This window comes from Eschrichtius robustus, chromosome 20, assembly GCF_028021215.1.
Source record: "Eschrichtius robustus isolate mEscRob2 chromosome 20, mEscRob2.pri, whole genome shotgun sequence".
Taxonomy (NCBI): Eukaryota; Metazoa; Chordata; class Mammalia; order Artiodactyla; family Eschrichtiidae; genus Eschrichtius; species Eschrichtius robustus.
Genome location: NC_090843.1, coordinates 20888021 through 20910426, shown reverse-complemented (window position 1 = coordinate 20910426; position 22406 = coordinate 20888021). Strand labels below are relative to the sequence as shown.

At 45.8% G+C, this 22406-nt stretch overlaps 1 protein-coding gene across 5 annotated transcripts in view; it reads left to right on the top strand.

Moving 5' to 3' along the window:
• Positions 1-22406, top strand: part of STAT3 (signal transducer and activator of transcription 3) — a 63922-nt gene extending 41516 nt beyond the window's left edge. Inside the window, exons 5-24 of one of the 5 annotated variants that reach the window (XM_068531438.1) lie at positions 3041-3136; positions 3292-3373; positions 3557-3651; positions 3825-3976; positions 6096-6254; positions 6414-6506; positions 7389-7448; positions 10225-10254; positions 10357-10450; positions 10556-10603; positions 12545-12628; positions 13373-13471; positions 13584-13719; positions 14437-14489; positions 14727-14821; positions 14944-15083; positions 15598-15807; positions 19146-19188; positions 19526-19588; positions 20407-22406. In XM_068531438.1, the coding sequence (XP_068387539.1) occupies positions 3041-3136; positions 3292-3373; positions 3557-3651; positions 3825-3976; positions 6096-6254; positions 6414-6506; positions 7389-7448; positions 10225-10254; positions 10357-10450; positions 10556-10603; positions 12545-12628; positions 13373-13471; positions 13584-13719; positions 14437-14489; positions 14727-14821; positions 14944-15083; positions 15598-15807; positions 19146-19188; positions 19526-19550 (1794 nt within the window). In that variant the 3' untranslated portion in view covers positions 19551-19588; positions 20407-22406. Of the gene's footprint in view, positions 1-3040; positions 3137-3291; positions 3374-3556; positions 3652-3824; positions 3977-6095; positions 6255-6413; positions 6507-7388; positions 7449-10224; positions 10255-10356; positions 10451-10555; positions 10604-12544; positions 12629-13372; positions 13472-13583; positions 13720-14436; positions 14490-14726; positions 14822-14943; positions 15084-15597; positions 15811-19145; positions 19189-19475; positions 19589-20406 lie in introns of all 5 variants that reach the window. The other 4 variants (XM_068531439.1, XM_068531436.1, XM_068531437.1 and 1 more) reach the window with 4 other exon arrangements.

The window sequence follows — 22406 nt, the reverse complement described above, 5'->3', positions numbered from 1 at the left end:
TTAACTGTTTCCTGTTGCTGCTATCATCATCATCATCCTCATCCTCATCCTCACCACATCTGTAGGAAATGGGGACCAACTAAAGAATTTTAAGCAGAAAGCTGATAGGCTCAGATGTGGATGAGGGGGTAACTGATAATACTCACTGTTCAAGACTTGGGCGTCAGGGAGATTAGCCAAATGGCACTTGTCTGTGTATCACTAGAGTTTGCTGTTGTGGAGAACCTTTATGTTTGCATCCTGTTCCATAAGATAAAAATAATCAATTTAAGCCCATTTGGAGAGGCACCAACTTTGCCATGAGAGTTAGAAAAGCAGTAAGTGTCCCAATCGTATTGATCAGGGGCTGGCAAACAACACCCAGGGCCCAAATCCCGCCTGCTGCGTGTTTTTGTAAATGAAGTGTCTTTGGAACACAGCCGCACACATTCACGTATGCACTGTCTCTGGCTGCTTTCATGCCGCAGTGGCAGGGCTGGGTATTTATACAGTCATGCAGACTGTATGGCCGACAAAGCCAAAAAATATTTACCACCTGGCCCTTAGACAAAAAGTTTGCAGCCCGTAATACAGAGCTACCTCAACCCAGGCCTCACTGTGGTTCTGTCTGTTTACATCATCTGGCATATTCCCACCTGCCTTTCATGGGTAAAGCACGAGGAGACAGGAAGACAAGTGAGCGTGATCGCTTGTCTCCCAGGGCTCTCAGTCTAATTGGGTGATAGGTGCACAAACACTTCAAGGGAGAAAAACGTAGAGGAGGATGTGAGTACTTTTGCTTCGGGAAGTTGAATAAGGTTTCACAGGGGAGAAAACATTTGCACCGAGTTTGAAGGTGAGTGAGTTCAGCTGTGCTAGGCTGAGTGGACAGGGGGCGGGGAGTCAGTGTGCAAACACGTTGTGTGTGGGGAAGGGTGGGTAGTTTGCAGTGACTCAAGCACAGGGAGGGAAGGTTTCAGTTTTTGGATTGTGTGAAACATCTGTCTGTGCTGGGCTGAGACATTTATACCTGGAAGCAGCGGGGAGCCAATAGATTTTACTAAGGTATCAGAAGTAGGTTTCTGTGGGTAATGACTGATCACATCTATTTTCTCCCTTTAAGTGCAGTACCAATTTAGAAATAGACATGGGAGTTGAATACAGATTAAAATATCAGCTGTATTGTTGGTAAACAAGACCGAATACATGACTTGGATGGGTAACCATGGGGGCTTTATTTATCTATCTATCTATTTATATTGTAGTACAGTTGATTTATAATGTTTCAGGTGTACAGCAAAGTGATTCAGTTATACATGTACATGTATCTATTCTTTTTCAAATTCTTTTCCCATTTAGGTTGTTGCATAACACTGAGCAGTGTTCGCTGTGCTATACAGTAGGTCTTTGTTGTTTAGATACCTGTCCCCTGGGTCAGGTCTTGGGGTGAGAGACTGAGTTTGCAGGGGCAGGACTGCCCCAGTCATCCTTATGGAACTTGAAAGACCTCTCACTAATGCCCACTGAACAGAGACATAGGCCTCTAGAACTGCTTCTAGAAACCAGGCCCTCGCTTCTGCCCCAGGAGTGCCCCAGGAAGGCAAGAGTGGGAGGAGAGAGGCACCAGCTTAAGTGCTGGGCCCTTCGAAGGTCTCCATGTGCTAGAGTCTTTGTCCCAACCTCACTAATCCGATGAGTCACTCTCCCTGTGAAGAGAGTAAGGGTGGAGGTCGCCTTCCCAGAACTTCTACGGGAAGTTTGTATTCTGTGGGCTTGGACAGGGTCCACTGGAAAAGGAGAGCATGGTTCCCTCTAAAGCTGGCATGTTTAGATCTATTTTGGAGACTTCTGGCAGCAGTATAGAGAGCAGACTGGAAGTGAGCGAGATTAGAGGCAAAGGGATCAACAGTCGGGGCTTGAACTGAGCCAGTGGGGCTAGAGATCAGTTGGAGAGATTACGGAATATAGAGCCAAGAGCCAGGAAGATTTGGTGGCTCAGTGTGAAATCAAAGACAACCCAGAATTTCTAGTTTGGGAAACTGGGTATATAATGTCTTTCTTGGACTCTCAGTTCTGTTCCATTGGCTGATATCTCCATCCTATGCCAGTAGCACACTGTCTTGGTCACTTGCAGCTTTTACATGGTCTTTTTTGTCCGAAGACGTCCTATTACTTTGACAAAACTTATTTGTAAGTTTCATGTGCAGTTCGACCTTTTCAAGGCACCGGCCTCCTCCCCTTCTCCCCTGAGATAATATCTCTTGATAGGGAATTTCACCCTGGGACAGAATGGTTTTTTTATTATCCCACAGAAATGTATTGGACACCCCCATGCATTTTTTTTTTTTTGGCTGCACCTCCTGGCGTGCGGGATCTTAGTTCCTCAACCAGGGATCGAACCCCTGCCCCCTGCAGTGGAAGCGTGGATTCTTAACCACTGGACCACCAGGGAGGTCCCCCCGCCCAATGCATTTATTTATTATTATTTTTAAATTTAATTTTTAATTTATATTGGGATATAGTTGATTTACAATGTTGTGTTAGTTTCAGGTGTACAGCAGAGTGATTCAGTTATACACATACATATATCCATTCTTTTCCAGAATCTTTCCCATATAGGTTATCACAGAATATTGAGTAGAGTTCCCTGTGCTGTACAGTAGGTCCTGCCCGATGCAATAAAATAGGCATCTAGCATCTGCTGTCATAAATTGTTCTGAATCTTTTTATATATATACTTACCTAGAATGAGTTTTCTGAAGGTAGGGACTGTGTCTTAGCCCAACATGTGGTCTCCTAGTGCAATACATAGAGTGGGTTTATATTACGACCTAGAGGTAAAAAGCCAAGGATACAGGTAGAAGTGTGAGAGCTTTCTTGGCACCATACTGACAGCGGCTGGAGGGCACTGGCTGCCGGTGTAACCACCTTTCCCCTCACAATGGCAGCAGCAGCTCAGGCCAAGCAGGAAGCGTAGCGGGGGTAGATGGAGACTAGACAGAGATGTTTTTCTCCCCGTATTTCCAGCATTCACATGTACATTGGCTCCCTTTTTTGGCAGCAAGGGGGCCAGGCCAACCATCCCACGGCCGCCGTGGTGACGGAGAAGCAGCAAATGCTGGAGCAGCACCTACAGGATGTCCGGAAGCGTGTCCAGGTGAAGCAAGTCTAGGGCAGGAAGACTTTTCTTGGGGAAGTTGCCTGTGGGTCCTGCGTGTATCTTTTGTGAGGTTTTTAATCCTATTCAGAAACTTCCTTTTCCCTCTCCCCAGGGAAATCCTTTTTACTTCTGTTTTGGTTTGTTTTAAACAGGATCTGGAACAGAAAATGAAAGTGGTAGAGAATCTCCAGGATGACTTTGATTTCAACTACAAAACCCTCAAGAGTCAAGGAGGCAAGTGAATATTAGAGACGTTAAAATCTCCCGTAGAAAGTGAGTTTGTGCTCCTTGAGTCTCAGGACTTGCTTGTTCAGACTCGGGGGAGTGGGTGCTCAGGGGCTGCTGGCGCTTAAGGGAGCCTAGTTACTGAGGATAGGAGTATTCCGTCAGCTCAAGGAGTTTCTCCTTCCTTCTCAGATATGCAAGATCTGAATGGAAACAACCAGTCAGTGACCAGGCAGAAGATGCAGCAGCTCGAACAGATGCTTACTGCGCTGGACCAGATGCGGCGAGTAAGAGCTGTGGGCACCTCCGCCTGCCTGTCTCACTCACGTGCAGGACTTGGGCATCTCAGGGAAGAACTGGCTTGTTTTCTGATGAGTTCCTTTTCTGGAATTGACTAAAGACTGTGGTGAGAGACGGTCTGAGGAAATGTTTTCTGACTTTGTTTTTGGTTTCCAACCAGAGCATCGTGAGTGAGTTGGCAGGGCTTTTGTCAGCTATGGAGTACGTGCAGAAAACTCTCACGGATGAAGAGCTGGCCGACTGGAAGAGGCGGCAGCAGATTGCTTGCATTGGAGGCCCTCCCAACATCTGCCTAGATCGGCTAGAAAACTGGTAAAACAGAAAAGAGAAGTTTTTCCTCTCTTCCTAGAAAGCTGTGCTAAATTATGGTCAGAACTGCAGGCCCAAAGAGTTGCTACTACATTTCAGAGGTGGGGACTTCAACATACTCAAATTTAGTCTAAGGGTTAAAGCTTTTACTTTATTTGGACAAATTTTTTTAATGAAAATGTATTTATATTGCTATATTTTATATTTTTTAAATAAATTATTTATTTATTTGTTTGGGGGGTTTTTTGGCTGCATTGGGTCTTCGTTGCTGCACGCGGGCTTTCTCTGGTTGCAGCGAGCGCGGGCTGCTCTTCGTTTCGGTGCTTGGGCTTCTCATTGCGGTGGCTTCTCTTGTTGCAGAGCCCAGGCTCTAGTGCGCGGGCTTCAGTAGTTGTGGCTTACAGGCTCTAGAGCGCAGGCTCAGTAGTTGTGGCGCACGGGCTTAGTTGCTCCGTGGCGTGTGGGATCTTCCCGGACCAGGACTCGAACCTGTGTACCCTGCATTGGTAGGCGGATTCTTAGCCACTGAGCCACCAGGGAAATCCCTATATTGCTATATTTTAAATATATTTGACTACTTGGAATAAAGCTTTTGGTTTAACTGTATTTAACACGTGGACTAAATTTCAAATTTTAGTTACTTTAATACTCTCAAATGACATGCTTTTTATAAGGGAAAAAAGTTCAAATACGGAAAATTAATAAAGAGAAGAAAAGACTTTAAAGATCAAATCATGCAGAGGTACTTAGAGTTAAAATTTTGGTGACTGTCACTCTAGACATCTGTTGTATATATACAAGATAGAAATCTATACATTCCACATTAGTAGGATCATTCTTTATATGCTCTTCTATAATCTGCTCTTTTACTTTCATTCATTCAGAAAATCTTGATGGAGCACCCTTGATGTGCAAGGCCCAATGACAAATATGCTGCACCAGCTTAAACTGGGAGAAACTTGACATGAAAGGGAACCCAGATACACAGAGCATGAAACTGGAAATTTAGGACAACTCTACATGAGATGCCTGTTTGTTCACATCCTCACTAACCCTGAGCTTTGCTGATTTACTGAGAGCAGTTTTAAATGCTTCCTGATCAGGGAACCAAAAAGCTTAAGTTCTGGGAATGGAGAATGTAGATGCCAGAAGGGAGTCAGCGAGCTCAGAAGTCCTGGTGCCGTCCTCCCCTGCCCCTTGCCTTCCACCTTCTCTCTTTGGGGTCTTTACTAAACTAGTGGGGGGGCCATCAAAGAGAGACACTGATATTCTCCATTCCTGGGGACAGACTTAATCAGCCTTTGTCTCCCTGTCTACTTTTTCTATAGGCATGTTATCAATATTTTGAAACATTATGTCACATCCTTTGATCCATGGTAGGTGAGGTTGAAAGGGCTCCTGGGGATCGTGCAGTTCTACCCCCCATCTCTCAGGCAAGGGAACACCAAGGCCCACGAGAGTGAAGGGACCTGGCCAAGTTTGCACAGGTAGTGAGGGACAGAGCTGGCTCAAACCCATCTTCTTGGGCTGTCTGATGTCCTGCGCTTCCCCAGTCCTCAGATTTGGGTACAAAGACAAGTTAGGCTGAGGAAAGTGAGCATCAAATTCCTTATTTCACGTTCTCCATATCTGGGTTCTAATGTTCGTCACTTTCCAGTGGTGACGCGATTAATGCCTCCTAGTGGCATAAGTTTTGACACTTCTTCCTCTGTGCCTGCCTTCCTCTTTGAAATGTAAAATTTTAGGAAGGCACTGTTTTAAAAAGGCAAAATAGGGAATTCCCTGGCAGTCCAGTGGTTAGGACTCAGCACTTGCAGTGCCAGGGGCCAGGTTCAACCCCTGGTCAGGGAACTAAGATCCTGCAAGCCACGCAGCGTGGCCAAAAAAACCCCAAGAAAGGCAAAAATAAGTTTCCCTTTTCTAATCTAATGCTGCTGAACTGTACATTTAGAAATGGTCAATTTTATGCTATGCATATTTTCCCACAATGAAAAAAAATGCCCCTTTCCTATGTCAGGGGACTGCATACAGGTGTTTATACCTGTGGTATTCCCTTCCCCTTCTCCAACTCACCTGTGTACACCCACTTAGGTAACTGGTATCTTCCTTATTTTATTGGCAGGATAACCTCATTGGCAGAATCTCAACTTCAGACCCGCCAACAAATTAAGAAACTGGAGGAGTTGCAGCAGAAAGTTAGCTACAAAGGGGATCCCATTGTACAACACCGGCCAATGCTGGAGGAGAGAATCGTAGAGCTGTTTAGAAACTTAATGAAAAGGTAACTTAGAGTCCCTGCCCCTTTCCCCCATCACCCCCGCCCTCCACCCCCCCTCCCCAAAATGTCCTTGAACAAGAGATTGGCTGACTTCCGAGGAACAGGACAGGGACTGGCCCACTGAGTTGTGTGTGAACCACTGCCCTTCTCTTTCCCTTCCAGTGCCTTCGTGGTAGAGCGGCAGCCCTGCATGCCTATGCATCCCGACCGGCCATTAGTCATCAAGACCGGTGTCCAGTTTACAACTAAAGTCAGGTGGGCCACGGAACCTCCACTTCTGGCAGATATTGTATCAAGGGTCACTCTCAGGGCCAGAACAGAGTTGGTGACCAGGGTTGTTCTTTATAGGCGTCGCAGGCAGTACTATGATGGGTATGGAATTTGTTGGCATGATATCAGCTTGCTCTCTGATTCTCCTGTCAAAAGCTAAAGAATGGTAATCTTTTTGAGGTTACCTGGGTACATTCCTATGATTCAGGCCCGTTGTATTCCTAAGATTCCAGACCTAAAGTCTTAAGCCATAGAATCTCCATCTCTCCTGCAAAAGGGGCAGAATAATGCCAGTTATTTTTTGTTCTTTGAGCCTACTTTTCCCTGAGGATTTTAAGGGAAAGAATAAAGCTTAGTGATACTAGAAGCTAAGAGGCCACAGGGCAGGTGGGTGAGGGGCCTGCAGGTGGAGCGTTACTTTCGCATTCAAGTCAGAACAGGTAAGCTGGGGTTTGCCCTTCTGCAGTGAAATTTCCCTCCTCAGAAAGGTAGTATGGTGTTAGGTTTCAGGTTTAATAGAAAGAATACCACCTGCAGAGCATGTATTCCTGTAATATTTTTCATGAAATGGCTTTCATTATCCTTTGGTGAATCTCTCACAACTTTATCTAAGTTCTTAGTTCTTAGGCTTTCTTTCAGTCCCTTTTTGCCTGATGCTTGACTTAAAGTGAAACCCAGCACCCGTGGGAAGAGGAATTTGGGATTATGACTTACCTCTTTAGGATTGAAGAGTTAACGAATTTTATATTACTTCAACTAGAAGTTGCTGGGGGAGCCTAGTGACTTTTTTTTTTTAATTGGATGTTTTTTCTTTGCTCTGAAACTTTTTTTTTCTTTCTTTCTTTCTTTTTTTTTTTTTTGAAATAGATTGCTGGTCAAATTCCCTGAGCTAAATTATCAGCTTAAAATTAAAGTGTGCATTGACAAGTAAGTACTCCTTATCTTAGCTCTTTTTTTCTTTTTTTCAAACGAGGGACAGAGAAATGGGAATTTTGACAGACATCATGTGAACTTAGAGGCTTTATCTTCGTTCAGAGATCGTCGTTTCTTTAAAAAGTTTTCAAAAGCCTTGCTGTGCATTGTCATTTATGTGCCTGAACAAAACCACAAAGCTGGCGGTACAGATTTGAGTTACTATTGCTATTGTGACCTCGAGTTCCTCTTTCTCTTTATTCATTTTTTTACTTATAAATGTAATGTATGCATATTATATAAAACTGAGAATATATGGGAAAATTGATTTTTGTTGCTGTTTCGCACTTTACCACATAATGGAATCCTCTTCAGAATTTGACAGTACCTTTAAAAAATTAAAATGCCCTTCCCTCTGAAAAGATTAAAAAAGAGAAAATGTAGGTGATATAATTGTTTATCTGGAAATTTCATGAGAATGAATTGGAAAATAGTTACTAATGAAATTAGGGACTTGAGGAAGGTGGTAAGTTTAATAAATAAATAAATAAGCAAAAATTGATTACTTTAACCATAAATTAGCATCAACCAGTTAGAAATTATAATAGAAAAATGATCTCACAATAAGCAACAAAAATAAAAAATAAATGGTGATAAACTTAACAGAAATATTTAAGACCTACTTGAAGAACACTGTGAAATTTTAGTGAGGAAGTGACTTTTTAAAAGTGAGGCGATAAGTCATACTCCTGGACTGAAGACTTTTAATTTTATTATAAAGATGTTGATTCTTCCCAGTTAATATAGAACCAACCAAAACATGAATAGGATTTTTGAAAATTCTTGACTTGCTTTTCAAGTTATATCTTAGATGAAAAACATAAGCAGAGATAGTTTTTAAAAAGGATTTGTTTATTTTTAATTGTGATAAACATAAAATTTACCATCTTAGCAATTTAAAATCTTGCCCCAAATACTTCTTTAATATCATCAAATAGCCAGTTACTGTTCAAATTTACCTCATATTTTTTCTCAGTTGGTTTCTTTTTATTTTTTTATTGATGTATAGTTGATATCAACCGTTTGTAAGTGTACAGTTCAGCAGTGTTGAGTATATGGACATTGTTGTGCAACAGATCTCCAGAACTTTTTCATCTTATAAAACTGAAACTCTATATCCATTGAAGATCAAATCCCCATTTCCCTCTCCCTCCAGCGCCTGACAACCACCATTCTACTTTCCAAAAGAATTTTTTTAACAAATAAAAATTATGGGGGGTGGTATGGGAAGCTGCCTTGCCCAATATTAAAATGTATCACAAAGTTTCAGTTGCTAAATGAGTGTGTTACCAGGGCGGGAATAAACTGATCATTGAAGCAAAATCTAAAGTCCAAAAATAGACTTCAGGTTTATATAAGGAATTAATATACATTTTAATTGATATCTTAAATTAGCAAGGGAAGGGTGGATTATTCAGTAAGTCGTCTTAGGGAAACTTGGTATTGGGGGGATTTGAGTAAGAAGTTAAACTTTTCACTGTCCATCAGAATAAATTCTAGATATATCTTAAAAGCATAGGCAAATGTATAGTATAATGGTGGTAAAAATGGCAACCACTTTTGGAAGACAATTTGGCAGTTTCCTAAAAAGTTAAACATACACCTACCCTATGACCTAACCATTCCACTCCTAGGTATTTACCCAAGAGAAATGAAAGCATATGTCCACACAGAGGGTTGTACAGGAATCTTCATTGATAGATGAGTGTCCATCAACAGGTGAATAAACAGTTGGTGGTATATCCATACAACGGAATATTATTCACCAACAAAAAGGAATGAACTATTGATACCCACAACACAGGGATAAATCTCCAAATTAATACACTGGATGAGAGAAGCCAGACCAAGAAAAAAAGAGTACATACTTTATGTTTTCATTTATATAAAATTCTAGAAGTGCGAATGAATCTATCATGACTGAAAGCAGATCACTGATTGCCTGGGGACAGGGGTGGGTGAAGTGTGGGACTGGGGAATGGGTCACGTAAAGGCGTGGGGAAACTTGGGGATGCTGGATATGTTCATTATGTTGATTGGGTTGATGATGTCACAGGCGTGTATAGTATACATATATCAAACCTCATCAAATTGTGCATTTTATATATGTAGTTTATTATTTGTCAATTACATCAAAGGTATAATACAAAGAAAAAAGAATGTAAAAAGAAAAGTAAATATAGGCTAGACATGAGGGAAAATTTTCTGATAATGAGGACTTTATTTAAGTTCTCAAATGTGATATATGGGGAATTCCCTGGCAGTCCAGTGGTTATTAAGACTCTGAGCTTTCACTGCCGAGGGCCTGGGTTCAATCTCTGGTCAGGGAAGTAAGGTCCCACAAGCTGCATGGCCAAAATAAATAAATAAATAAAAATAAAATAAAATGTGGTATATGGAAAGGTATCTTCTGAATGGTTTAAAAGTTGATCCATTTTAATCTGTGAACTCCCACAGAATGTACTATTTATTAAACAGATGGGAAAGATACTTGACAGAGTCAAGGTTCTGTTAGGAAGAGGGGAGTAGAGTTTGGGTAGGCAACCAGCTGTGTCTACTATTTCAGCATGTATAGGATTGTTAATTTCACATATAAAATGTAATAGAGTCATGTACAGAAATCCCCAGGAGAACAGCAGTTTTTCCATCAGAATAAATTATAGGTGTTCAAAGTAGACTTTTGAAGAAACTCAGGGCCTTTTTTATTACCACTGGTTTGTGTTCTTAACAGAGACTCCGGGGATGTTGCAGCTCTCAGAGGGTAAGTTCAGCCTGGAGGCTTCCTTGTGTTCCCGTTTAACCTAACTTTGTCCTCTGACCACTCGCTCACCTATGTGGTTGGTTTTTTTCTCCTGTGATTCAGATCCCGGAAATTTAACATCCTGGGCACAAACACAAAAGTGATGAACATGGAAGAGTCCAACAACGGCAGCCTCTCCGCAGAGTTCAAACACTTGGTACACGGAAGAAGCCTGGACTCACCTTCTCCCAGGGCCTCTGGCAGGGGGAGGGGTTAGGGGAGAGCCTCACGTGACAGGGGATGCTCTTTGCTTTTCTTACAGACCCTGAGAGAGCAGAGATGTGGTAACGGGGGCCGAGCCAACTGCGACGTAAGTTTTGTTGGGGATGAAAGCCAACTATAGGAGGGTTTTCTTTGAGGAGGAGAGAAAGAGAGCCTTCTTAACTGCCCAGAAGTAGAGACACCTGACCAGCTGCAGTCACCCCAGGCCAACATGACACATCAGAAGTCACTCATGCCTTGCAGTACTCTGGCTCGGAGCATTTCCTTGATTGTCCAGGGAGTCGGCTAGTCATTAAGGAGTGGAAAGTCCCTTGCCCACACCCATGTAGTGGAAAAGAAGCGTTCCACCTTTCCTGGGGCTTTCCAAATTCCCCTTCCAACTTCCGTGCGCTGACATGGCTTGGCTCAGCTTTTGGTGACCTGCTTTGGTCACTGAGGTGGGATGGAAGGTTTCAACAAATCCGAGTTAAACATTTTACCAAAAGAAAAAGAACAAAACAATACGAATCCCCTTATTTCTTCTCTGCCTCCCATTTATTCAGATTATTGGACTCAGTGTCAGGAATAAACTTAAGGGACTTCCCTGGCGGTCCAGTGGTTAAGAATCAGGGCTTTCACTGCCAAGGGCCTGGGTTTGATCTCTGGTTGGGGAACTAAGATCCCATAAGTTGCATGGCGTGGCCAAAAAAGAAAAAAAAAAAATAAACTTAAAAAAAAAAAAAAAAAAAAAGGTAAATGTGACCAAAAACTAGTTTTAAATCTTTTTTATAAAACTGTGACACCCTATTCTTTTTCTGATATTTGTCCCCTGAGCTATTCTTACCCTCTTCTCTAGAACGTAGCAGGCCTTTTGAAAAAAAAAAATTGAATTTATAATACTTGACAGCAGTTAAAGAGTGAGGTATGCAATGATACAGGAAAATGTATGTGGCATATTTAGGAAAAAAAGATGCAAAATAATTTGAGTAGTATATTAGTATATCTGTTTAAAAAAACTTGCACTGTATTTTGTCTATTCATGTCTGCATTACAAAATTCTAGAGGAATATCTACCAAACAGTGCTGCTGTTCTTATCCAAGGCTACTCTGTACTATCTCTGTAGTATTTGCATTTAAACTGAAAGTGTATTACTTTTGTAATTAGAAAAAGAGCATTTTAAATATGAATTGGAATTTCTAATAATTCATTGGCAATTCTCATTCAAAATAATGTCGCTATATTGCTGGTGGGAGTATAAATTTTTTCAGTCACTTTGGAAAACAATTGGGCATTATAAAAATGAACATACCCTGTAAACCAGCAGTGCCCCTCCCAGGATTTAACAATAGAGGAATCTTTGCACATAGGTAGCAGGAGATATGTACAAAATGTCAGAGCAGCCTGATTGTAAGCCCTAAATACAAACCAAGTGCCATCAGCACTAGAGTGGATAAATGATCTGCAGTATAGTCAGGTGATGGAATACTATACAGCTGTGAAAATGGAGAAATTGCAGGTGCACACAGCTACATGGATGTGAAAAGCGAGTCACAAAAGAATACACAGGGTGTGATTCCATATGTATAAGATGGAACTAAACAAACTATACCACACATACATTGTTTAGAGGTATAAATGTGGTAAAACCATAAAGAAGAGCTAGGAAATGATGAACTCAAAAGACAAAATAGCCGTTACTTCTGAGGGAGGAGGCACAGGGATGGATGGGGTTGGGAAGGGTGCCCAGAGAACCTCAGTAGTGATGGTCTTTCCCTTAAACTGGGTGGTGGGTACACAGGTGTTCACTGTTTTGTCATTCTTTGTGCCTTACGCATTTTATACATAACCTATTGGATCTCCTTAGTATCATAATAAAGCTAGGAGGAGGTCAGGTTGAGGACCATAGCACTGGAGAGTGATAGTGTAGAAGAGACCACGTGCTCCAGTTGTGTCTGTGGCCACCTGGCGGATTGCCCTTCTGGATGGTGTGGTGGCGTCAGGACTGAATACCATGCTCTCTGAGGAATAGCGTCCTCCTCCTTCTTGCAGGCCTCCCTGATTGTGACTGAGGAGCTGCACCTGATCACCTTTGAGACTGAGGTGTATCACCAAGGCCTCAAGATTGACCTAGAGGTGAGTTCTGTGACAGAACTGGGTAGGGCTGCACGCAGTGGTAATTCAGGACAAGACTTCTTCCGGTTGAGGTTTTTACTCCAGAAGGTGGAATGGTGACTCTCTGCTAAGCACTGTGTTTACTTTTGCTTCTCTTCCTCCCCAAAAATCCTTAGTATCCCACCTGAGAGGAAAGTCTTGCCTGAGTGCTTAGAAGATACATGTCTACTCAGCTTTCAGCAAACTTGATATAAAAACTCGTATTTAGACATTGATCATAGGTGACTTTATAAAGTTTGGGCAACACAGTCTTTCAACAACCAGTGTTTTTAGTATACAGACAATCATGGCATTTATATGCTCTTTCCCCAGCTTTCTTGATCTTTAAAGATACACCGGAAAAAGCAGGAACCCTGGTCTTTGATCCCTGGGGCCTCTCTGTTTAATGGGCAGGCACAGCTTCGATTCGTGGAGGGTGCCTTGCAGGTGTTGTAAACGGGGAATCCGGGGACTGTGAGTCCACCGTGAGCAAGCTAGCTTTGCAAGTTCCTGGTGATGTTCAGACAGCCGCCGAGTTCGGCATTCTTTCCGCTCTGGGTGTTGAGCGGACTCGGCCCCGCTTCTCCCTGAGGGCTGGCAGCAGGTGTGCTCCACGGCCCGTCCTTTATTCCGAACCCTGCGAGATATGGGTGAAGAGGTTTTGGAAGCCACGAGGGCCCTCTGCCCCCCGCCCCCCCCCCAGCTCATTCCCCGCTCCCTCCACAGACCCACTCCTTGCCAGTTGTGGTGATCTCCAACATCTGTCAGATGCCCAACGCCTGGGCGTCCATCCTGTGGTATAACATGCTGACCAACAACCCCAAGGTGAGTCGGGCCCCCGTTTTTCCTGAGACTCCTCGGGGCTGTCACGGTACCTGGCGCAGCTCATCAGGCACCACCCTCTCATCTAAAGGAGCAAATGTGTCATTTCCAATAGAACGTGAACTTTTTCACCAAGCCCCCAATTGGAACATGGGATCAAGTGGCCGAGGTGCTGAGCTGGCAGTTCTCCTCCACCACCAAGCGCGGGCTGAGCATCGAGCAGTTGACAACGCTGGCGGAGAAACTCTTAGGTCAGCACTTCACCTCTTCTCCCCTCACCCTCCTCAGAAAAGGAATCTGGCCCATGGGGCTGTTCATTCAGAAGAGTTTACTGAGCTAGGTGCTGTGCCAGGGCCAGAACACATGTGCTCCAGCAGGTCAGGGAGTCAGGATGCAGAGGAGGTGTGCATCCTGGGGGTCGTTTTTATGAGGCGGGAGGCAGATTTCTTTTCTCTTGGTGGCTGTCTCCCTCACCCTTCCAGGGTACTACTTTATCCAACCTTGGAAGATATTTTAAGTGCGTGTTAGAGCTAAAGGCTTGGTATCCCTGTCTGTTTCTTCAAGAATCCGTAGGCTTGTTTTTAATTTTCTCCCTGGAAAAAAAGCCATAGTAGAATGTTTTGCGTGCTACCTGTGCTTTGTCCCATGCTGCCACCAAATGTGACCCTGTAACTCAAGCTGTCAGCTTCTTAGTGTGTGCTGCTGGTTCCAGGACCACCACACGAGGCTAGAAAGGGCAGCTGGGCTAAACAACAACTCGGAGGGGTGGTGTGTGTGTCAAATGATGGGGTCGGGTATGGGGCGGACGGGTGCACCACATGCACACAACAGTGGCAACAGTCAAATACATGAAAACCAACGGTTTCAGGGCCTATCGTGGGGCAGTTGTGCACATGGTTCTGTTTGAAGAAATAAGATCTTGATTCAAAACTGAAAATTATACTACTTTATTATTTTTTTTCCTTCAGGACCTGGTGTGAACTATTCAGGGTGTCAGATCACGTGGGCTAAATTTTGCAAAGTAAGCAACCGTGTGAACTCCGTGTGTCTGCCTCACGGGAAGGGGAGGGAGAAGGGTGCTTACCTGCTGGGAGGTCGTGGAGGACGCTGGGCCTGAAGGCCCTAGGCTCTTGGTCCAGCGGCCAGTAGCACCTGCCTGAGGCTAGATGGGCCTGAGGATTTTGGTGGCACCTCACCCCTAGGAAGGAAAAGCCTGGGATGGTGGTGGACTTGGCTTTCCCATTATTCTTTTCTCCAGGAAAACATGGCCGGCAAGGGCTTCTCCTTCTGGGTCTGGCTGGACAATATCATTGACCTTGTGAAAAAGTACATCCTGGCCCTTTGGAATGAAGGGTAGGTTGGAACTCTTGTGTCTGGCAGGGTGCGCAGGTGTGACAAGTCCCCCGCTCTCCTAGCGGGCCAATAGCAGGGCAACCCTCAGCCCAAATCTTGCTGTTTCTCCTCTTTGCCTCCAGGTACATAATGGGCTTTATCAGTAAGGAGAGGGAGCGGGCCATCTTGAGCACCAAGCCCCCAGGCACCTTCCTGCTGAGATTCAGTGAAAGCAGCAAAGAAGGAGGAGTCACCTTCACTTGGGTGGAGAAGGACATCAGCGGTAAGCTTGGCTCTTCCCCACCCCACCTGGTGGTGAGCTGCTGCCGTGGCCTCTGCTGGTTTCAGGCACGTGCTGCCCCCTCGTGGGCAGAGATGGCCTTGCACACACCCCCCCCCACCCCCCCCCCCCCCCCCCCCCCCCGCCTCAGACTTGTAAGGCACATTTGGGTGATTCTTTTCTCTAAATTCTACCAGCTGGAGGATTGGCTTGCCAGTTTTGTTTTGCTGGCTCCAGGGACTAATATTTGCCTATTTAAATTTCATTCTTCATCTCCTTTCTTTCCTACCCTGTTAATATATCTTATGTAAATAGTTTATCCAAGTGTATTACCTGTGGCCCAGCTGGATAGCCTCTCCCAAAGCCAGCTGAACATTTCCCCAGTGCCAGGCAACTGGGCAGGATATTCAGGGTCTCGAGCGCTGGGTTGGCATAAGCCTTTCCCCCTTGAGGGAAAATAAGTCAGGTAGTTTTCTCCAAGATCACCTGAGTCTTCCCTTCCCGTTTCCCCTGACAGGTAAGACCCAGATCCAGTCGGTGGAACCATACACCAAGCAGCAGCTGAACAACATGTCGTTTGCTGAAATCATCATGGGCTATAAGATCATGGATGCCACCAATATCCTCGTGTCTCCGCTGGTCTACCTCTACCCTGACATTCCGAAGGAGGAGGCGTTCGGAAAGTACTGTCGGCCAGAGAGCCAGGAGCATCCCGAAGCCGACCCGGGTAGTTGTTGATTTTCCACGACAGCCGTTTAGTCCTGGGGAAAAGTGGGAAATTGTAGGATCCTGGGAGGACAGGTAGGGCAAATGCCTGAAGAACCTGGTGATCTTTATTCCTCTTTCTGGGAAAGAACTTTGTAGTGAGTGCCTTTGGGGGGGTGGCTGATGGGGTTAGAGAGAGGAGAGGAATCAGTCACCAGGCTCTGCCCTACAAGAAGCACCAGTCTCTGCCCTACAAGAAGCACCAGTCTCAAGGGGGAAGCAGCAGGCACACACCCAGACATACCTAAAACACCGTGGAGAGAAAGCGAGGGCGGAATTCTTTAGAAACAGGATGCCCAGCCAGCACAGCACTTCTTACAAAGCAGATGCTGGAAGGTTTGCGATTCAGACTTCAGTCTAGCGTGTTTCCTTTTCTGCATCACGGAACAATGTGAGCAATGCCAAGAGGGATGAAGAAAGGCTTTCTGGAGGAAATGAGTGTTAGCAGCGCTGGAACATGGTTTAAGAGCACGAGAGTGGTGATTGAAGGGGAAGACAGTAACTGGTGTGAGGGGCGTGGACTCGGTCCTTTGAATGTGCAGCTCTTGAAAATAAGATGTTTTTTAATGTGCAAGAGCCCATGTGCTTATGTAAGTTACACATACATTTTCCACACTAAACCCTCGCTCTCTAGCACCGCCGCCAGCGTGGAGGGGCAGAGCCCCCTAGTCTGTTCCCGTGGGCGTCTGGGGTTCGGACACTGGGTTCTCTGTCCAGATCTTGATGAGAACACTATAATCTGCTGTTCTTTGTTTTTATTTAAGTTTTCTTAATCACAGAGCCAGTAATGGTTTAAAGGGATCCTTTGAGGTTGGCTTCCCTGCCCCAGTTGCTTTGGAAAAAACTGTTTTTGTACAAAGAGCTCTCCCACACACAAACACAAACCCACCGGCTTCCTTCCCACTTTTTCACAGGAGTTCCCTGTGAGGGATCTCTTGGGGTGAGAAGAACGAGACTTGGAAGAGGGAGTTGGGGCTAATTGGCAATTGACTTTCCTTTTTCCTTTGTTCTGGGGTTGAGTCTTGGCCACACTCTAGGCGAGCGTAACTCTCACTTCCTGTTTGCCCCTTATCTCTCCTTCCACGTTGTGCTTCGGTTGGGAGATCTGTTTATCAGCCCCCATCACACTACCCTGTTCCTTCTGCAGAAGGCATTTAGGTCCAAGTGCTGGGCCCTTGACTAATTTTGCTTTCAAGGTCCAAGTTCCAAGTCTGAGGCTGCGCCCTCCCTCAAGCCTCCTGTGTGCCCGGGAGGCAAGGCCCTTTCCTGCCTGGAGACCTCAGTGTTTCCTCAGGGGCAAGACGGCAGTCACAGGAAGGGAACTAATTACTTGAGTGCTTGTCTGCCTCCTGGGGCTGGGTGTGAGCTTGGCGAATGGGTCCGCAGGTGTGGGGTGCTGGCGGGCTGCATGTGGGGTCCTCCGGAGTTGAGCAGCTGACCATTTCCTCTCTGTTCCCATCCTGAAGGTTGTTTTTTTTTAAAAGTATGAGCCCATTTTTAGAGAGCTCGTTTTATTTATTTATTTAATAATTTATTATTTATTTATTTGGCTGCATTGGGTCTAAGTTGCTGCATGGGGGCTTTCTCTAGTTGCGGTGCGTGGACTTATCATTGCGGTGGCTTCCCTTGTTGCGGAGCACGGGCTCTAGGCGCACGGGCTTCAGTAGTTGTGGCGCATGGGCTCAGTAGTTGTGGCTCACGGGCTCAGTAGTTGTGGCTCACGGGCTCTAGAGCGCAGGCTCAGTAGCTGTGGTACACAGGCTTAGTTGCCCCGCGGCATATGGGATCTTCCCGGACCAGGGCTCAAACCCATGTCCCCTTCATTGGCAGGCGGATTCTTAACCACTGCGCTACCAGGGAGGTCCCTCATCCTGAGGGTTTTATTGTCTCTAGGAGATAAATCTGTCTCCTAGATTATCTTCCCAGGACTCTTCCCTCCTCCTTACTCAGAAGCTCACGCTGTATTTCCTCATGGCTTGAGGGAGACATTCCTCTGTAGAAATGACAAATTCCTTATCTTACAAATTAGATAAAGTACATTTACAACCTTGTACGGAGCCATAAATCAGCTTTTAGTCTTAGTTCTCCTTTGCTTCTACTGTGGCATCTCAGGCCGAAGGTGTTTTTCTCAGCAACGTTGATCACTTAGGGAATTAAACCCTTTTCTGTCTGGGGTGTCAGCTCCCCTCAGGCCTGGGCCAAGATGGATTCATAAGACACCAGAACCCTGCCTTGATAGCTTCTTTGGATTCGGTACTGAGTTAACCTATTTCTTGGCCAAAAGTAAACTCAGATGGGAGTCTAAGGGCCCCTCGGCAATGCCCTTTCTCAGGCTGTCATTGTACTTTCTGATCCCTCAGTTTCACTGTGAGCCCCAAGCTTTATAGCTGTGCTTCTCTCAGCCCACCCCACCCTGCCCCGCCCCATGCCTCCTAAGTGATTTGTTCACCTGAATCCCCCAAATTCCATGCCAGTGTCCCCGGGGCTCTTTGACCTCTTGCTGTAAGCATTTGGCACTTGAAATTCATTTATTTCAGTCTTCACTTTTCTAACTGTAGAACAAGAATCATAAATGACCAAGATGGGCCCCTCCCTCTTCCGCCTCCTTCTTATTTTATACTCAAGAGAGAAAAGGCCTTGGCCGGATCTCTTAGCTGTTGAAGACGTAAGGCCTCCTGTCACCCAGTCCAGAGCCATCCTCCCCATGGAGAGGCTCTTCTGTGTGATGTAGTTATCCAACTGGGGAGTTACTAATACCCTCACCGAAAAAGGTAATAGAGGCAGATAAGTGCTGATGGGAACAGAAGGTGTCACCCTCAGCTTTGGAAGTGCATTAGCCGTTCCCACGTTCTCTTAAAAACTCGGTGACTTCGGTATCTGAGCAGGACGTGGTGCCCAGACTGCGTGGGCTCAGTCCTGCATGCGGGGAACTCAGTCTAAGAGATACAACCAGGCTAGAATACAGTCCTCAGTCCACATACAGGCAGTTAAACTCTTTACATGATGGAGGGGGAGAACGAACACAAGGCTGGAGCTCATCTGAGCTCGGGTGGGACCAGGGTCGGCTGAAAAGTCTCAGGAAGGCTTGAGGGAAAGAACCGAGCTTCCAGCTGCAAGCACTGGAACATCAAGAGCAGACAGTGAGGGAGGGCAGCCCTGAGGGGAGACGGAGGTTCCAGACAATCTCTGGTCAAGGATGGAGTGAGTTTCAAGTCGGCCCTGGGGAGGCAGCCGGCTTCCCCCTGCCGGGTACCCAAGAGTGGAATCGCAGTCAGTAAGCCTGAGTTTTCTTCTACCCAGGTGCTGCCCCATACCTGAAGACTAAGTTCATCTGTGTGACACCGTAAGTGGCTTCCCTTCCCAGCTTTGCCTCCATTTCTAATGTCCTCAGTTATCCCTGGGAACAGGACACCGGGTGAGAGTTCTCTTGTGAAGGGTTGGAACCCTCCGAGCTATGTTCAGTACTCAAAGTGACCTCGTGTGTTTAAAAAGCTTGAGCTTTTATTTTTCTGTTGGAGACCAGAGTTTGATGGCTTGTGTGTGTGTGTTTTGTTCTTTTTTTTTTTTTTTCTCCATTGTGTCTTGTCAACCCCGGCCCTTTCCCCTCCTGCTGCTCCCCATTTCCTACAGAACGACCTGCAGCAATACCATTGACCTGCCGATGTCCCCCCGCACTTTAGATTCATTGATGCAGTTTGGAAATAATGGTGAAGGTGCTGAACCCTCAGCAGGAGGGCAGTTTGGTGAGTATCTGGTTGCCGGACTCTGTCCCTGTGAGGGAAGTCAGTCCCCTTGGTGTGATGCTCCCATGTACATAGCCAAGCGAGGGGCACCTGGATTGGTAGAAGGAGTTCTCGAACAGCGCTATCCTATAGAAACGCACACCCCCATGCCAGAGTAAATTTTCTAGCAGCCACGTTAAAAACAGTGAAAAGGAACAGGTGAGGTTAATTTTACAAATGTATTTTCTTTAGCCCAGTGAATCCAAAATAGCGGCATTTCTGCACGTTAGAAAAAAATGAGTGTGGGATTTCCCTGGCGGTCCAGTGGTTAGGACTCCATGCTTGCACTGCAGGGGGCATGGGGTCGATCCCTGGTCGGGGAACTAAGATCCCCGCAAGATGCGCGTGCAGTGCAGCCAAAAAAAAAAAAAAAGAAAAGAAAAGAAAAAAATGAATGAGGTTTTCTTTCGTACTAAGTCTTTGAAACCTGCCCGGCGTTTTATAACCACAGCCTATCTCGGTTGGGACTAGTCACATCCCAAGTGGCTCCAGGCTGCTGCGTTCAACAGGGCAGCCTTAGAGCTTCTTTAAACCTGGAGAGTTGGTAATGAGTTAAGGTAGGAAGGAGGCTGAGCCCTTCCAGAAGGGAGGAGAGAGAATCTGGATTCTCTGACCCCATCTTGACGACCAAGGGGCAGGGGCAGGGGCAGGGGCAGGGGCAGGAGACTAGATGGCAGTGGCGGCCTGAGCCTCTGTGCCCCGAAAGGCTAGGGGTGTGGGCCCCCCCAGCTGTAGAGCCCAGGCGACTGAACTGGCTCTCCCTGTGTGCCCCCCCCCAGAATCCCTCACGTTCGACATGGAGCTGACCTCGGAGTGCGCTACCTCCCCCATGTGAGAAGCCGAGGACGGAAGCTGCAGAGAGAGGTGACGGAGGCACCGACACGTGTTCCACCAGCCCTTAAACAGCCCAAGCCCAGATCAACTCAACTCCCAACTCTGTGGTTCCAGATTTTTTTTTCGTCTCTCACTTCGGCTATCTTTGAGCAATCTGGGCACTTTTTAAAAATAGAGAAATGAGTGAATGTGGGTGATATGCTTTTATCTAAATGCAAATAAGAATGCGCTCTCTGAGGCTGTGATCAGGGGATGTGGAAGGGGTGGCGAGAGGGAGAAAGAGGAAATGTCTTTTTTTGCCCCCCTGCCCGCTTTTCTCAGCAGTTTGTTGTTGTCATTGTCAGACAAGTGCCTCTGGTGCCAGCGGCATCCCTCTGCCTATTTCTGTAAGCTAATGCCACAGCTGTCTGTAGCTACATCCTCCTGGCATTGCACTTTTAACCTTGCTGACGTTCAAATAGAAGATAGGACTTTCAAAGCCCCTAGGTTTCTTTTTAAACTTAAAAAAAAAAAAATGTTTTTTAAAGGGCAAAAAAACACTGTATCAGCATAGCCTTTTCTGTATTTAAGAAAACTCAGTTAATTTCCTCCTTGGTGCTTTAGGCATTCAGCTTTCTTCAGGCTGATAATTTATATAAACGCTGACATGAGCTTCAGATCCAGCCCTTAACAGACATCTGAAGATGTGGCTTGGCCTTTGGTTTTCATATAGGAAGGTTGAAGGAGACCCTAAACATTTTAGACTTTTTTTGATAAACAAAGTTTTTATTTTCCCCTTTCACCTACTGGCCTATTAGTAGGTGAGGCTGAGCAGAGGGGCACTTTCAACCTGCTCGCCTTTCCTCCCCAGACTTCGCCCCTGTTTCCGAGCCTGCGTGGTTTCTGTGGGTGCCTTCTAAGGGATGGGATGATTCTTCCTCTCCCCCCAGTTTACCTGAGCCCCTCTTGTGGCGTGGCTCCTTCCCATGTCTAAAGGTCCCTTGTCCTGTTTGCTTTAGGCATCCTGGTCTCAGGACCTCCTGGAATAAGAGGGAGAGAGTTACAGGTCGAACATGAGTCAGACCGTGGGGCCCCAGTCAAGGGTCTAGTTGAGCTCAGGGAATATGGTTCTTATCCCAGTTTCTTGGTGATTTCCTGCAGCACCTGTAATCACTTCTTCACTTGGTTAAGCCAGGGGCAGAGGCTTAGTGATAAGCTCGAGGTCTGTCCCTCACGTGAGGGAGTGTACACCCCAGCCTTCCCCCAGCGCTGGTGACCGTCTCCTCCACATGGGGGCCCCCGCGGTGAGGCAGAACAACTCGCATTTTCTGTGCATCTCAGAACACTTAGTAGCATGAGAGGTGGTCTCTGATATGGGGCCTCCTCAGACCCAGAGGCACGGCCAGATTGGGTGGTCCATAACCACCTTGTCTCGGTCGACCAGAGTTTCTAGGGAATGCTATGCGTTACACCCAAATTTGCCAGTTTTTGCAGGAAGGGGATGAGACTTTCTCTCCAAGACAAACAGAGGTTGATAGGTAGTACCGAGCAATCTCCCTTTAGCGACTTTCTCTAGATCATAACTAGCTTAACTCGAGGGACCTCGGGAGAGGATCCCGGCTTCGCTGGAGCAGAAACTAAAACCCCGTGGCTTTTAGGTCGCATGTGTTTCTGGTTTTAACCCTGATTATAGCAAAAGCCCTGAGAGGAGCCGAGACTTGTTTTGGCCCCTCCCTTAAAAAACCCAGTCCTCCAGGACCTGCCTGCCTGACCCCTGCCCAGCCGAGGGATTCCCATGGATGCCTAAGCTACCCACACGGTGGTTTGTGAGATGCTGTCCTGACCACTGCATTCAAATTCCAATGTATACTTACTTAATAGTGTAAAAATTTATATTATTGTGGGTTTTTTCTTTTCTTTTCTTTTCTTTTTTTTTTTTTTTTTTTGTATATTGCCGTATCTACTT